This window comes from Microtus oregoni, unplaced genomic scaffold, assembly GCF_018167655.1.
Source record: "Microtus oregoni isolate MIOR12 unplaced genomic scaffold, Mior012 000067F_002, whole genome shotgun sequence".
NCBI lineage: Eukaryota > Metazoa > Chordata > Mammalia > Rodentia > Cricetidae > Microtus > Microtus oregoni.
In genome coordinates this window covers 458,631-475,505 of record NW_024543955.1, presented here as the reverse complement: position 1 = coordinate 475,505, position 16,875 = coordinate 458,631, and the positions used below count along the sequence as shown (strand labels likewise).

The window sequence follows — 16,875 nt, the reverse complement described above, 5'->3', positions numbered from 1 at the left end:
CCACATGTATTCTTCTGCCCCTTGCTCAAGGATTTGCCTTATAACTTCCATACACCGAAGAAAACAAGAAAGTATGATGTGTGAGAACTCAGTGTACAGGAAAAAAGACCCCAACACACCAATTAGCCCAAAGCACTGATGTGCAATATTCTCCCATAAAACAAACAGGGAGGAGGGCTTATAAATCCAACAAAGGCTACAGACAAATAAGAATTACAGAAGGAATCAGAACAAAAGAGTAGGAGAGTTGACTTGTGAACTGATCAGACAAGCACTTCAAAGTTTACAGTGAGAAACCTGCAGTCCCATGTTCCCAAGAAAACTCAAGGACACAAATCAAAAGAGAAGTAAACAGGAGCTTCTGGGAGGCTTAAAAAGGCTCCCTCTCATCAGTACACAGAAGGTGTCAGTGACTTCAAGCAATGACATGCTCCCTTCCTTGGGCTTTTACCTCTGGAAGAGGATGGTGTAGACAGGGAAAACGGTGTTACTGGGACATATAGGCCCATGCATGTTAGGTGAGGAGACAGGGTTTTGTTGTCAGAACTTAACACATGGGACAGTAGCAGTTAAATTCATAGGAGAGGCTGAATGTGCAGGTAAGAATATTTCTGGCATGCAGGCTCTGAGTATTGCACTGCCATGGTGCATGGCTATGTAGAACACAATGGCCTTAGACATGACCTTCTCTTAGAAAAGAAATTAACAGATTGGAATTATTAATTCCTTCTCTAGATGGAGTCAAAGCAGGAAGAAAAGAGGTGCCAGTGATTTTTAAATACTTAAAGGTAAGAAGGATTGAGTTAAACTGTTGATGGCTTTTATAGAGAAACAGTTCATAACACAGAGGGAAAATGTGGGTCCCTTTAAAAATCTTCTGTACATGTTCATTTTTGTGACCTTCTGAGTGTGGAAACCAGAAGCTGACAAGACATGCCTGCCTCATCTATTCTCCATGTTCGTTTTTTAAACAGGATCTCCTCATAGAACTCAGTACTTGCAAATTCAGCCATACTGGCTGGTCAGCAAGCACCAGGGTTCTTATCTTTGCAGTCCCACTACGGAAAATACAAGCACTTACACTATGTATGATCTTTTTAACCTACTGTGTGCAGAAAGGAAATACAGAAATTAGCAGCAAGAATAATGTTGAGCATACTCCCGTACAAGGCAAATGGTACTGTGAATCAAGAGGCACAGGGTGGAGGCCATAAGGATATTACACAGAGATTCAGACAAGAACAATGAGAGTGGGAGAGAAGACCCGGGCATATATAACGTTGTACTGGAGAGTCCACTGAGGCACCAAATCAGTGCACAGTCAACAAAATATGTCATGTACTGTAATTCCAGGCAGGGAAACAGAAGCTTCAGAGTGGTATGGCAGGACTGCCCCTCATCAGTACACTACAGGTGTCAGTGACTCCAAGGGATGACAGGTCCCCTCCCTTGCTGCAAACAGCAGAAGTCTCTGATCTCTGAAATGTGAGAAAAGCTGGGATACTGATGTTTACTGCAGAGAGTCAGCCCACATGGTTGGCAAATTGGTATCATTTAGAGTATGAAGACTCGGGGGAGTGGGGGATGGCTGAGAATGGAAAGTGCTTTCTGCATGAGGTGAAAACCTGACTTCATCATCCAGTACTCATTTGAAAAAAAAGTATGTGGACAGGTATGTTTAATCCCAGCATCAGGGAGACAGAGACAGGAGGATCAAAAAGAGCACACACATACACTCACAAACATGCACGCGTGCAAGCGTGCTCTCTCTCTGTCTCTGTCTCTTTCTCTCTCTCTCTCTCTCTCTCTCTCTCACACACACACACACACACACACACACATACACAGAGAGAGAGAGAGAGAGAGAGAGAGAGAGAGAGAGAGAGAGAGAGAGAGGAGAGAGGGAAGGAGAGAGAGAGAGAAGGAGAGAGAGGGAGAGAGTTCTTTGAAATCTGGCTATCCCTAGGGTCACAACATTTCCAACCCCATCTTTGGCTTCAAAGCACAGCCTCAAACCACACATCTGTTCCTCTCCTTCAATGTGAGTGAGCAAAGAAGGAGGTAATGGAGAAAGCAATGGGACTGGCCCATCCATGGCACCCTAGAGAGGACAGGGAGTATGGGGAAGAGTCAGAGACACACAGAGAGACACAGTGTCATCAGGAACCTGGTGTGCTGTCTGGGTGTGTGGGGTCCATGCAGAGAGGGCAAGTCTGTGCATAGCTAGCTAATACTCCACCCATTGCTGGTGACATTCCAGAGAAGGGTCCCCATGGGACTTCTCCATGCTTGGGCACAGCCCAAAGAGCGCTAGGCTCAGCCTGAAGCTAACAGGAATTGCCGAACCAATGTAGACAATCTGCACCGTCAAGCATGTACGTGAATGTTTATTTGGGGGTGTGGGTGGGTGAAGAAACATGTACGCAATGAGGAGCGGTCATAGCAAGCCCCACAGTCTCCCAGATGGTTCTCTTTTGGAGGTGGAGCTGCAGGGGGTGAAGGCTGAAAGGGGGAAGCTCCCTTCTAAGGAGTGGGCGCAGGAGGGTCCCTGCCAGCCCCAATCCTGGCTGCTGACCTCTTCCGGGCTGCCTTTAGAATGGTCTTCTCATAGAGCTCTTTTTCACGATAGTGCACAGATGGGCCTCGCAGGTACTTCTCTTCTGCCTCCTTGTAACTGAGCTCATCCAGGGCAGCAATGGAGAAGATGATTGCCTCTGGAAGAAGAACCTCCATGGTGAGCCGGACTTGGTCTCCACTTGCCAGCGAGAGCAGGACCTGGTGTGCTTCCTTGGATATTTCTTGCAAATGTGTGGCCACGAGATGCAACTGGTCCTCATCCTCTAGGTAGGTCTCAATGCAGAAGACTTCCCTCTTTGATTTCCAGAGGTCGTCCAGCCACCTGGATGGTTTCTTGCCCTTCACGATGTCCAGCAGGTGCTGGTCAGCCCCCTTTTTCTTCACGATGAAGTCTACGAGCTTCTGGTTGGCTCTGTCCCAAGCGGCTCTCATGCGGTCAGGCAGGAGTTTCTTGCGGGGCCCTTTGCCACCCAGGGTGGTCTCCTCCTCCCAGTCTTCCAAGTCAGCATAGCTCACCTTGGGGAAATCAATGCGCAGGTTGCCCTCTTGGATGGCTCGCCTTAGCGGGTAACTGGCTTGGGCGGTGTAGTAGTCCATGAAGGAGCCCCGGAAGGAACCACAGGCGAGGTCCTCTTTGTAGCGGTCGATCACCGAGAGGCACCAGTTGATGCCCTGGCTGTACACTTTGCTGGCTCTCTGCAGGAGTGATAATTTCTCCCCACAGTCCAGGAGCTTCAGCTTGCGGAGAGGGACTCGGACTCCCCTGCGCTCAAGCTGCATGCTGCCCTCGATCAGCAGCACCCTGGCGGTCTTGTCGTTCTTGCTGACATTCTTGACCACCGCCGGCCAGAAAGGGTGGTCCTGGAATTTGAACCAGACCAGCATTCCTCGTTGGATGATATTCGTCTCCTGGGCAGAAGCCACACTGGTGGCTTGGCAGTCTTCCTGAACTCCAGCGGCTCTCCTCTTGACCCTGGCATTACGTACCTTGGAGTGCACTCGAGTTTCCAGTCCTGAGAGCCCGCAATGTGCACACAGCACATGGATCTTCCTTTTCCTGCCAGCAATGCGGACTGATCTTCGCAGTCTGGGGACTGGAAGCACGCAGGCTGCCGGTGCCCCCTCTGAGTCTGGCCTCCGGGTCCGCGGGCCGGGGTCCTCCTTGTTCTCTGGGAGGGTGGTCTTCCTTTGTGCTCCAATGGCTCGGATCTCTAGGCCGCCACACTGTACTTGCTGCCTGAGAGCTTTGGGCAAGGAAGAGGCGTGCCTCGGGGGCTCAGAGGCAGGCTGATGCTCATTGTTAGCCCGGGCACCCTCCCTAGAGGCCCGGGCACTCAAAGCCCTGAGCTTGGGGGTACTCAACTTTCTCTTGCCAGGATTATCACCAGCGTTTCCTGTTGACGTCTTGCAGGAACTTGGCCATACTCTGGTGCCCCTTAACATATTCCCTTGCATTTCAAAGTAAGGGGGCTCTACAGCAGTGTGCACCTGGGCTTCCCCCCCTTGCACTGCAGGCTCATTCCGTGAGCCCATCAACACAGGTCCTGGGTGGCCTCGCTTCCCAAGACTCCTGTGGGAGAGCCCTTGGCCTTTCTGTTTGCGCCCTTGGGAGTGCTGGCATTGGTGTGGGCTGGAGCTGGTCTCCTCTTTTGGAACCTTGGGAGCTGCTGTGTTGGTTCTTCGGCCACCTTCCCTTTCTCCTTGATACAAGCGGGTTCCCTCGCCCAGAACATCCAGTGCCACCTTGAGGGCTCTTCTGTATGCCCTGGTCTGCCCTGGCAAGCCATTGCCCTGTGACTCCTCTCTGGCCAAGGAGGCGATGGTTATGATTTCAGACTTGGTTAGGGGCCTCACCTCTGTGCTCTGCACTCTCGTCTTCTCACCCACAGGAAGAATTTCGACCTCCAGGAAAGGGGCCCCTCTCCTCTTACTATGGGCTGAGGTCCTGGGTCTGGACAACACCCTTGCAGGCCACAGCTGGCCCTTCCAGCCACAGAGCACATACTCTACAGAGTCCATGGTGATGGAATTCTGGGGCTGTTCTGATCAGGACAGGGTGACTCCCTGGGTTGTGGTGGGAACTCTTCCCTGCTGGTCGTCTCTGACCTGCTCCCCAGCCTGTGGTGATGTCCTCCCTCCAGAATCTGATAGACAAGCTCAATCTGATGGCCTCTCTCAGGGTGGTGTGGGTATGTTCTGTAAGTGTGGCAGAGGGAAGCAGAGCTGCGTTAGGACGGAATTAGCCTTTAAGTGGATACTGAAGCAACAGCTCAGTGAGGTGAGGAGAGAGAAAGCAAGGGAGTGCCCAAAGTCTGTCGTTCTACATGGATGAGGGTGTGAGTGGGAGAAGATATGGAAGGATCCAGAGCAGATGTGTAACACACGGTTGTCCACCCTGAGGCTGGGGTGGTGAACTTCCTCTGGGAAAGACGAGTGTCTTTACGTGGCTTTTGTATTGTCCTGCCCATCCAATACCTTGGGGGCTCCCTGGGATTCCGTCGGGGTGGGGGGAGCCTCATTGCTTTCTTTCCTACGGAGCTAATCCCACCGTGCCCGGCCCCAGAAAGCTTGTGGACACCTAGTGCACCTTGCCTTCTGCACCAGTATGATACCGGGTTGAGGAACAAGGTGTGTGCGGAAATCTTCATGGCGATTTGCATAACATGGCAAGTAAAAATGGTTGCTGTCATGGTCATAGCTTCTGGCCTCCCTCCCCTTCCCGTGCACCCCCCCCCCATCATACTTTGGTTCTGATCTCTTGCTCCCAACTCTGTGCTGGACCTTGCTATGGGATCAAGTGTACACATGGCACAAAGGAGAGCCCCCCAAGGAAAGCACTTCACCATGGTGAAATGCTTTCTAATTGGCAGACTCTGTAGTGTCAGATGAGAGCCAACAGGGTAAGTGTTTCCGTTGGTATTGCCCACTCTCCTGCTGAAACCTCAAGTCCATAGACCCTGCACACCCGTATCTCCGCCGCCCCATGCTTTTCAGTGGAGTCTCGTCCCTTTCTTCTTACTGTGAGTGGGTGTGTGTCAGGGTCCTTTCCTGACTGCTCTTGCCTTGGGCCCGTGGTTTCCTATCAGTAGTGAGCATGCCGTGCGTGTTGTGCATGCACGCTGGATACAAAGCCCACATCTGTCTGATCCTCAGGAGAGGCCCACAGAAGTTGCCGATGACCACACACTTTGAGGACCACAACACGGAAAAACCACGAAGGGCTCACACGGCACAGTTGCTCACTGTTCCTGCCAAGATGCAGGTGGCTTCTATCATTACCAGGCCAGCACCAGGCACAGTGAGGCAGAACACTGTGGACTCAGGGCTCCTGACACAGTTTCCTGAGGACCCTGATCATTTTGGGGACTCCTGCTACCCCATGACCCCTTCTGTGAGTGTGGGCACACCTACCTCTCCCTTAGGGACTCCAGGTCTTACCCATTGGAATTCCCGACCCTACAGAAATATGGGAGGCAAATGATATTCGCTTCATTCTCCCAGCCCTCCTCTTCCCACCCTCTGTATCCATAAACACCTGTTGTTACATTCTAGCTCCAGATCCCTATTCACTGCGCAAATGTGCAGTGTCCCCTCTTCTGTATTCCCATTCAAGTCTTATCGACTCCCAATCTGATCTCACAGTGCATAAAGTGGCTCTCAACATGCAGGAGTCTAGGTCTGTCCCAGTCTACACCTGCTGGGTGATGCAATAGTAAATGAGGACTGTGCAAGTCTGGGGCCCAATTTAGGGATCACCTGTAGTACCTCTTCCTCCGAGGAATCTGTGCAATCTCACAGGGTGGGCCTCCTCTGATCCAACCTTTGTGGAGTCCCCGGCCACAGGTATCTGCTGAGGACACAGAGGGAAACATAGGCACCCCAGTTACTTCCGACTGCCCTCTGCTGGATCTTCCTAGCACTTGCTCACCAGCAAGGCTGACTGAGCACCATCTAGCCCAAACATGCTCCCATATGCAGGTACCACACCTCGGGCACGAGAGAGCCCATCGCTCACTCGGTGACCTTAGCAATCACGGATGCCCGAGTTATACTTATAGAATGCAAGCTTTCCACCCCAGGCAGGGGTGCCTGTAGGAACGTCTGCTTCCCTCGGGCATGATGTTCTCAGTCTCACACACTTCCTGAGTTAGAAAACATACCCGGGAATATCAAGTTTTTGTTCAAGCCCACATGCCAGGACGTCCACCCAGCATCTGTAACTCAGTCACAGAGAAAAGCGTCTGCACCCATATCAGGCCACGCTCTCCCCGGCGTGTGTATTCCATCTGTGCAGGCCTACCGTGCCGTGCCATAGAAAAGCCCTCCGTCTTCTACAACCTGCTTAAATAATGTCAGTTTTGCCATCCGGCTCCATCGATTCAGGCATCACCTCTAGTGCACTACCTTCGACAGTTACCTTTCCGATGAAAGCAGCAAAGTCTTCCCCAGAGGTGCACGGAGAAGGGTGCAAGATGGAACCCTGAAATCCCTGTCTCAACACATGTTTTGGCCCCGTGCCCGAGGCCTTCTGTCAAGTACTTGCACACGATCCCCGTGTACGACGTCTATTCAAGTTTTGTCCAGATGGGAACTTCCAGATGGTTTCCCTCCCTGTGGTGAGACAAACAGACGGGGGCCAGTCTGACGAGAGGGTGCGAGAAGGGCACAAAGCGTATTATTCACACACAGGGGATGATACATGGAGAGATGCGGATGATGGGCTGGTGGGTCAGAGGGAAACCCCAGTGGCACATCCTGTAGCACAGTCCAGCTGATGCTTAACCCAACTGTGAGTGGAGCAAAGACTCCGACCCGGGCACAAACTAACACCCGTCGAGAGAACAAACGCTGCCCCTTCTTCGGGTGCTCATATCGCACTGATTTTTTGCCTCAGTCTGCCTAGCTGTGACTAGTGGTCAGTTTAGAGGCGGCTGTCTTGTGGAGGCATTTCTTCACTTCTTGTGTCAGGTCTCCAGACTAAGAGATTTGCAGACCTCGGCTTCAATCCTCCAAGGGAACTGCCAGTCCTCGTCTGCTTTTTTCCCCTCCTTAAATGCCTTCCAGCTTCTCTCTCTCAGACAGCACAAGCTACAACTATCTCGGCTAAGGTGCCGTTGCACGAACACGGCCATTCTATCAAGAGCATGTGTGACAATCATTGCCCAACAGCGACGAGGCAGCCATTTACGTAGTTTGGCGATCTATACTTTCAGGGCCTGAAAGGATAAAGCTGGCACCAATGCGGTGTCACCCGAGGACAAAGAGACAGGGCTGGCTGAGCAGCCAGTCCTTGGGCCTTCGCTTCAAACAGTAGTAGCCAGAACCTTTCCTGTCCCGTGAAAGAGCCAGCACGTACCCACCGCACACTCACAGGCTCAGATCACATTCACTCAGGATGGCTGTAGGCACCTACCTACCTATGCGCCTCGCGTGTCTGTCTAGTGATCCCACCTCTCCACTCCGTGAGTGTCCTTCGCCAATGTATCTGTAACCAGGAAAGAACGGCTTATCCCCATTGTCATGGCAACCACAGTGTCAATGGAAAACCGTTCTCTCCTAGTAGCCTGTTCTCTGTGGAAATCAGGAAGGAGGCTGACTGACTGTTCACTTACATCTCTGTCACCTAGTTCCCGCACCATCCCTGCAGCTACACACATGAAAAAAAGTAAGCATGCACACACACTACAGAAGGCGATGCTGCCAGCCATTCCAAGGTGCAGGGGGTTTTGGTGCAGGGCTTTGACAAGGGGCTGGGACAAGGCAAGACAAGAGCTGACAGGCTCCGTTCTGCCTTCTTATATACTAAGATCAGGCAGGGGCCAGGTCTGAAAAGGACACCTTTTCACCTGCCAGAGTTTGGAAGGCAGGCACTTTATCTCTCCAGCTGTAAATAAATATTCTATGTCACTTTGCAACAAATATGGAGGACAATGGACTTTTGTGCCCGGGAGAATTGACAATGATTAACTTATCTTAACAGCAGTCATTCTCTCACTTCAGGTAAAGATTTTGCGTTGCTGATGGCCTCTTAGAGAAATATCGTATTTAAGGAAAGGATAAAATATTTTCACAACCTAGAAGATGTAAAAATTCCTTGAAGAACATGTTACTTTATTTTTCTCTTGTTTTCAATACCACATTTAGATAAAGGTATCCAGGGATCAGAGGTAGGAAACTCTCTTACAAAGTTTAAGGTTCGAATGATCTGATCTCGGCACCAGGAGAGCCATCATTGGGGTGAGTTTGGGACCCACGGCAGCAGCCAGGGACAGCGAACTCAGACTTTCCTCATCCTCCCTATAGTTCCTGGGCTTCCTGCTGGGCCTATACTCCCAGCATACTGCCTCTCTCTTCCTACCCCACCCAGCTTGCATCCAGAACTCTCCCCCCTTTTTGCCTCCCTTCCTTCTTGGGGCTCTGGGACCAAATCCCAAGGGCAACCTAGCGGGCAGGAGCTCATTTGTTTCAACAGCCTACCTGCAGCAAGCAAGGTAGGCACTTTCTTTACAAGCTACCCAAACAGCACAGAGATCTGATCTCGTTACTAGGAGAGACATCACTTGAGCACCAGGAGAGCCATCAATGAGGAGTGCGATCACAGGGAAGGTACATCAGTAGGCAAGGAGACCTGATCCTGTAAAAGAAAATACATAGGGAAGCATTCAGAGAAAGAGATGGGCAGGTGCCAATGCAAGAATTCACCCAACAATCTGAAGAAAAACATGAAACCACCAAAACCCACCGACCTCACAACAGGAGGACAGGAACACCTTAATCAAGAAGAAGTAGAAAAAACTGACTTGATTCCCCAAGTCCCCCCTCCTTCCCTTCTACCTTTTCTCTCCCCATCTCACCTTACCCCCATCACACCCCACCCCCAAGATCCTAATTTTCTCCCCGGCAATTTGGTCTACTTCCCTTAGCCAAGAGGATAACTATATGTTTTTCCTTGGGTTCACCTTCTTACTTAGCTTCTTTAGGTTCACCTATTGTAGACTCCGTGGCCCTTATTTATGGTGAGAAACCAATTATGAGCGAGTACATCCCATGTTCATCTTTTTGGGTCTGGGACACCTCACTCAGGATAGTGTTTTCTATTTCCATCCATTTGCATGCAAAATTAGAGAATAGAACTTTCATCTGGTGATGGATGGAGATAGAGACAGAGACCCACACATGAGCACTGGACTGAACTCCCAAGGTCCCAATGAGGAGCAGAAGGAGGGAGAACATGAGCAAAGAAGTCGGGACCACGAGGCGTGCACCCACCCACTGAGACAGTGGAGCTGATCTACTGGGAGCTCACCAAGGCCAGCTGGACTGTGACCGAAAAAGCATGGGATAAAACCGGACTCTCTGAACATGGCGAACAATGAGGGCTGATGAGACTCCAAGGACAATGGCACGGGGTTTTGATCCTACTTAATGTGCTGGCTTTGTGGAAGCCTAGCCAGTTTGGATGTTCACCTTCCTAGATATGGACGGAGGGGGGAGGACCTAGGACTTAACACAGGGCAGGGAACCCGGACTGCTCTGTGGACTGGAGAGGGAGGGGGAGAGGAGTGGGGGGAGGGGGAGAAGGGTGGGAGGAGGGGGAGAAGGGTGGGAGGAGGGGGAGGGAAATGGGAGGCTGGGAGGAGGTGGAAACTTGTTTTTTGTTTATGTTTTTTTTCTTCTTTTCTTAATAAAAAAAAACTGACTTTATGAAAGTGATTGACACCCTTAAACAGCATGTAAAAAATGCCCTTATAGAAATGGATGAGAAGTATAACAGAAAGTTTGAAGAATTGAATAAATCAGTGAATGATACCCTAGGAAACCAAGGAAAAAACAATCAAAAAGATAATGGAAACAGTTCAGAACTTGAAAACTGAAATGGAGGCAAAGAAGAAAACACAAACAGAGGGCCGGCTAACATGGAAAATCTAGATAAATGAATAGAGACTACAGAAACAAGCATAACCAGCAGAATACAAAAGATAGAAGAAAGAATCTCAGATTCTGAAGATACCATAGAGAAAATAAACACACTGATCAAAGAAAATAGAAAGTCCAACAAGCTCTCATCACAAAACATTCAGGAAATCTGGGACACAATAAAAAGAACAAACCTAAGAATAATTGGAGTAGAAGAAGGAGAAGAAGTGCAGCTCAACGTTCCAGAAAATATATTTAATAAAAATATAGAAGAAAACTTTCCCAACCTAAAGAAAGATGTACCTATGAAGGTTCAAGAAGCATAGAGAACACCGAATAGGCTGGATCAAAAAAAAAACAAAAAACATCCCCTCGCCATATAATAATCAAAACACAAAGCATAAAGAATAAAGAAAGAATATTAAGAGCCACAAAGGAAAAAGGCCAAGTTACTTATAAAGGTAAACCTATCAGACTAACACCTGACTTCTCTATGAAAACCATGAAAGCCAGAAGGTCCTGGATAGATGTTCTGCAGAAACTAAGAGACCATGGATGCAAGCCCAGACTACTATACCCCGCCATGCTTTCGTTCACTATAAATGGAGAAAACAAAATTTTCCAGGATAAAAACAAATTGAAACAATATGTAGCCACAAATCCAGCCTTACAGAAAGAAATAGAAGGAAACTAACCAAGGAGTCCAACAATGCCCACAATAACTCAGACATCTAGAGACCCTTCACCAACGCAACTCAAAGATGGGAAACACACAAACTCAACTACTAAAAAAAGTGACCGGAGTTAACAACCATTGGTCATTGATATCACTTAATGTCAATGGACTCAACGCACCTATAAAAAGGCACAGGCTAAGAGATTGGATACGAAAACAGGATCCAACATTCTGCTGTTTACAAGAAAGATACCTCACCCACAAAGACAGGCACCTACTCAGAGTAAAGGGCTGGGAAAAGGCTTATCAAGCAAATAGACTTAAGAAACAAGCAGTAGTGGCCATACTAATTTCTAACAAAGTTGACTTCAAACTTAAATCAATGAGAAGAGATGGAAACGGACATTTTATACTCATAACAGGAAGAATTCATCAGGATGAAGTCTCAATCTTGAATATCCATGCCCCTAATATAAAAGCACACTCATACGTAAAAGAAACATTACTAAAATTCAAGGCAGCCATCAAAACGCACACACTAATGGTAGGAGACTTCAACACTCCTCTCTCACCAAACGACAGGTCAATCAGACAGAAACCTAACAGAGAAATTAGAGAATTAATGGAGGTAATGAATCAATTGGACTTAACAGACATCTATAAAATATTCGACCCAAATAGGAAAGAATATACCTTCTTTTCTGCAGCTCGTGGAAATTTCTCGAAAATTGACCACATACTCGGTAACAAAGCAAACTTCCATAGCTACAAAAAAATACTAGTAACCACCTGTGTCTTATCAGATCACCATGGATTAAAGTGAGAATTCAACAACAATGCTACCCCCAGAAAGCCTACAAACTCATGGAAACTGAACAGTCAACTACTGAACCATACCTGGATTAAGGAAGAAATAAAGAAAGAAATTAAAGTCTTCCTTGAATTCAAATTTATGGGACACTATGAAAGCAGTCCTAAGAGGAAAGTTCATAGCACTAAGTGCCCACTTAAAGAAAACAGAGAAGGCACATATTGGAGACTTAACAGCCCACCTGACAGCTCTAAAAAAAAAAAAAGAAGTAGACTCACCTACGAGGAGTAGAAGACTGGAAATAATCAAACTGAGGGCTGAAATCAACAAAAGAGAAACACAGAAAACATTCCAAAGAATCAATGAAACAAAAAGCTGGTTCCTGGAGAAAATCAACAAGATTGATGAACCCCTATCCAAACTCATCAAATGGCAGAGAGAGAATATGCAAATTAATAAGATCAGAAATGAAAAGGGGGACATAACCACAGACACAGAGGAAATTCAGAGAATCATTAGATCTTACTACAAAAGCCTGTGTGCCACAAAACTGGAAAATGTATAAGATATGTACACTTTTTTAAATAAATACCATATACCAAAGTTAAACCAAGACCAGGTGAACAATCTAAATAGACCTGCTAGTCGTGAAGAATAAGAAGCTGTTATCAAAAACCTCCCTACCAAAAAAAGGCCAGGACCAGATGGTTTCAATGCGGAATTCTACCAGAACTTCCAAAAAGACCTAATACCTATACTCCTTAATGTATTTCACAATATAGAAACAGAAGAGTCATTGCCAAATTCCTTTTATGAAGCTACAGTTACTCTGACACCAAAACCACTCAAAGACTCTACCATGAAAGAAAATTACAGGCCAATCTCACTCATGAACATCTATGCAAAAATCCTCAACAAAATACTGGCAAACCCTATCCAAGAACAAATTAGAAAAATTATCCATTATGATCAGATAGGCTTCATCCCAGAGATGCAGGGCTGGATCAATATATGAAAATCTATCAATGTAATCCATCATATAAATAAACTGAAAGAAAAAAAACCATATGATCATTTCATTAGATGCTGAAAAAGCATTTGACAAAATTCAACATCCCTTTATGATAAAGGTCTTAGAGAGATTAGGGATACAAAGGTCATACCTAAATATAATAAAAGCTATTTAGAGCAAGCCGACAGCTAACATTAAATTAAATGGAGAGAAACTCAAACCCATCCCACTAAAATCAGGAACACGACAAGGCTGTCCACTCTCTACATACCTCTTCAGTATAGTGCTTGAAGTTCTAGCAATAGCAATAAGACAACATAAGGGTATCAAGTGGATCCAAATTGGAAAGGAAGAAGTTAAACTTTCATTATTTTTAGATGATATGATAGTGTACATAAGCAACCCCCAAAACTCCACCAAAGAACTTTTACAGCTGATAAACACCTTTAGTTATGTGGCAGGATACAAGATCAACTCCAAAAAATCAGTCGCCCTCTTATACACAAAGGATATGGAAGCAGAGAGGGAAATCAGAGAAGCTTCACCTTTCACCATAGCCACAAACAGCATAAAATATCTTGGGGTAACTCTAACCAAGGAAGTGAAAGATCTATTTGACAAGAACTTTATGGCATTGAAGAAAGAAATTGAAGAGGATACTGGAAAATGGAAGGACCTCCCTTGTTCTTGGATTGGAAGGATCAACATAGTAAAAATGACAATTCTACCAAAGGCAATTTATAGATTCAATGCAATCCCCATCAAGGTCCCATCAAAATTCTTCACAGATCTTGAGAGGACAATAATCAACTTTATATGGAAAAACAAAAAACCCAGGATAACCAAAACAATCCTATACAATAAAGGATCTTCTGGAGGCATTACCATCCCTGACTTCAAACTCTATTTCAGAGCTACAGTAATGAAAACAGCGTGGTACTGGCATAAAAACAGAGAAGTCGACCAATGGAATCGCATAGAAGACCCAAATTTTAACCCACAAACCTATGATCACCTCATTTTCGATAACGGAGCTAAAAGTATACAATGGAAGAAAGAAAGCATCTTCAACAAATGGTGCTGGCACAACTGGATGTCAACCTGTAGAACAATGAAATAGACCCATATCTATCACCATGCACAAAACTCAAGTCCAAACGGATCAAAGACCTCAATATCAGTCCAAAACACTGAAACTGATAGAAGAGAAAGTGGGAAGTAAACTACAACAGATGGGCACAGGAAATCGCTTCCTATGTATAAACCCAGCAAAACAGACATTAAGGGCAACATTGAATAAATGGGACCTACTAAAACTGAGAAGCTTCTGTAAAGCAAAGGATACTATCACTAAGACAAAAAGGCAACCTACTGACTGGGAGAAGATCTCCACCATCCCCGCAACAGACAAAGGACTGATATCCAAAATATATAGAGAATTCAAAAACTAGACTTTAAAATGCTAATTAACCCAATTAAAAAATGGGGCACTGAACTGAACAGAGAATTCTCAACAGAAGAAGTTCAAATATCCAAAAGACACTTAAGGTCAGCTCAACCTCCTTTGTGATCAGGGAAATGCAAATCAAAACAACTTTGAGATATCATCTTACACCTGTCAGAATGGCTAAAATCAAAAACACCAATGATAGCCTTTGCTGGAGGGGCTGTGGAGGAAGGGGTACCCTCATCCATTGCTGGTGGGAATGCAATCTTGTGCAAACACTTTGGAAATCAGTGTTTCGATTTCTCAGGAAATTCGGGATCAACCTACCCCGGGACCCAGCAATACCACTCTTTGGAATATACCCAAGAGATGCCCTATCAAATGCCAAAAGCATTTGTTCAACTATTTTCATAGCAGTATTATTTGTAATAGCCAGAACCTGGAAACAACCTACATGCCCTTCAATGGAAGAATGGATGAAAAAAGTGTGGAGTATATACACATTAGAGTACTATGCTGCGGTAAAAAACAATGACTTCTCGAATTTTGCATGCAAATGGATGGAAATAGAAAACACTATCCTGAGTGAGATAACCCAGACCCAAAAGGATGAACATGGGATGTACTCAGTCATAATTGGATTCTAGCCATATATAAAGGTCACGGAGTCTATAATTGGTGAACCTAAAGAAGCTACATATGAAGGTAAACCCAAGGAAAAACATATAGTTATCCTCTTGGCTATGGGAAGTAGACAAAATTGCCTGGGAGAAAATTGGGATCTTGGGGGTGGGGTGCAAAGGGGGTAAGGGGAGATGGGGAGAGAAAAGTGAGAAGGGGAGGATGGGGGGAACTTGGGGAAACAGGAGGATTGGGATAAAGGAAGGTTGGACAGGGGAGCACGGAAGTACAATTTTTAGTTAAGGGAACCACCTTAGGATTGGCAAGAGACATGAACCTAGAGTGGCTCCCAGGAGCCCAAGGTGATGTCCCCAGTTAGTTCCTTGGGCAGCTGAGGATTGGGAACCTGAAAAGACCCTATCCTATAGCACTACTGATGAATATCTTGCATATCACAATAGAACCTTTATCTGGTGATGGATGGAGATAGAGACAGAGACCCACACTGGAGCACTGGACTGAGCTCCCAAGGTCCCAGTGAGGAGCAGAAAGAGGGAGAACATGAGCAAGGAAGTCAGGACTGTGGGGGGTGCACCCACCCACTGAGACAGTGGGGCTGATCTATTGGGAGCTTACCAAGGCCAGCTGGACTGTGACCTAAAAAGCATGGGATAAAACCCGACTCTCTGAACATGGCGAACAATGAGGGCTGATGAGAAGCCAAGGACAATGGCATGAGGTTTTGATCCTATTCATGTTCTGGCTTTGTGGGAGCCTAGCCAGTTTGGATGTTCACCTTCCTAGACATGGACGGAGGGGGGAGGACCTTGGATTTTCCATAGGGCAGGGAACCCTGACTGCTCTTTGGACTGGAGAGGGAGGGGGGAGAGGAGTGGGGGGAGGGGGAGAAGGGTGGGAGGAGGGGGAGAAGGGTGGGAGGAGGGAGAGGGAAATGGGAGGCTGGGAGGAGGCGACACCTTTTTACCTTTTCTCAATAAAAAAAAATAAAAAAAAAGAAAATATAACCAAAAAAAAAAAAATGTCTAAGGTTCTCTGATTCTAAGAACTGGAAAGAAACCCAATAGCAAAAAGGAAGAAAGGAAAGAGAGTGGAACGAGAGAGACAAAGAGATAGGAGTGAGATAGATGAGAGAGAGATTGAGTGAGTGAGAGAGAAGGAAGGGGAAGGAAGAAAGAAAAATCAAGTCAAACATCTAGATATCAATATTCTTATTTTATAAGTAATAGAACTGAACTTTGTGAATTACCCAGGCATTGTGTATTAAGTTATCAATCTAGGATTAGAATCAAATACAACTTTATATGATTAGAATAACTTTTGCACTTTCTCATTTTATCATTGATTTCTTACATGGAAGATAATGGGCACTGATTGCAGAGTAGAAAAAATCAATTTTACCTGTTTACGTTTTGTCCCAGAACAGCATTTTACTCATTCACATTGAGTGCTAATTATGTTTCTTTTGGTTTCTACCACAGCTAGCAAGTGAACACTTGTATATCAACAGCTCTTTGCAAAAAATACATACATGCTTGGGAATTAGATATACTTTATCATTTATACCTAAATTAATTAATCAGATATTTACCAGGTTGTTCTTATCTTTTGTAGTGTTAGATGGTACAGACAAAGTACTTTTCAAAAACCATAAGAGAAAAATATACCAAAAATCAATAGCTACATTCAATGAGTTACTTGTGTTTGGACAGGTAGAGAAAGAATAGGCAAAGGAGAATCCTTTAAACAGGTGAATCTTCTATTTTCTTTCTGGCTCCTAGACAAAAGTGGTACCT

General features: G+C 46.1%; 1 protein-coding gene across 1 annotated transcript; it reads right to left on the bottom strand.

Moving 5' to 3' along the window:
* Positions 1 to 2,523: 2,523 nt before the first annotated feature.
* LOC121440322 (PWWP domain-containing DNA repair factor 3B-like) lies at positions 2,524 to 4,596 on the bottom strand. The gene has a single exon (XM_041641134.1). It carries the CDS (start codon positions 4,594 to 4,596, stop codon positions 2,524 to 2,526), a length of 2,073 nt encoding a protein of 690 aa, XP_041497068.1.
* Between the last annotated feature and the right edge of the window lie 12,279 nt (positions 4,597 to 16,875).

What these genes read in the sequence shown, in the direction of transcription:
- LOC121440322 (XM_041641134.1), bottom strand. Translation starts at nt 4,596, where the DNA reads ATGGACTCTGTAGAGTATGTGCTCTGTGGCTGGAAGGGCCAGCTGTGG.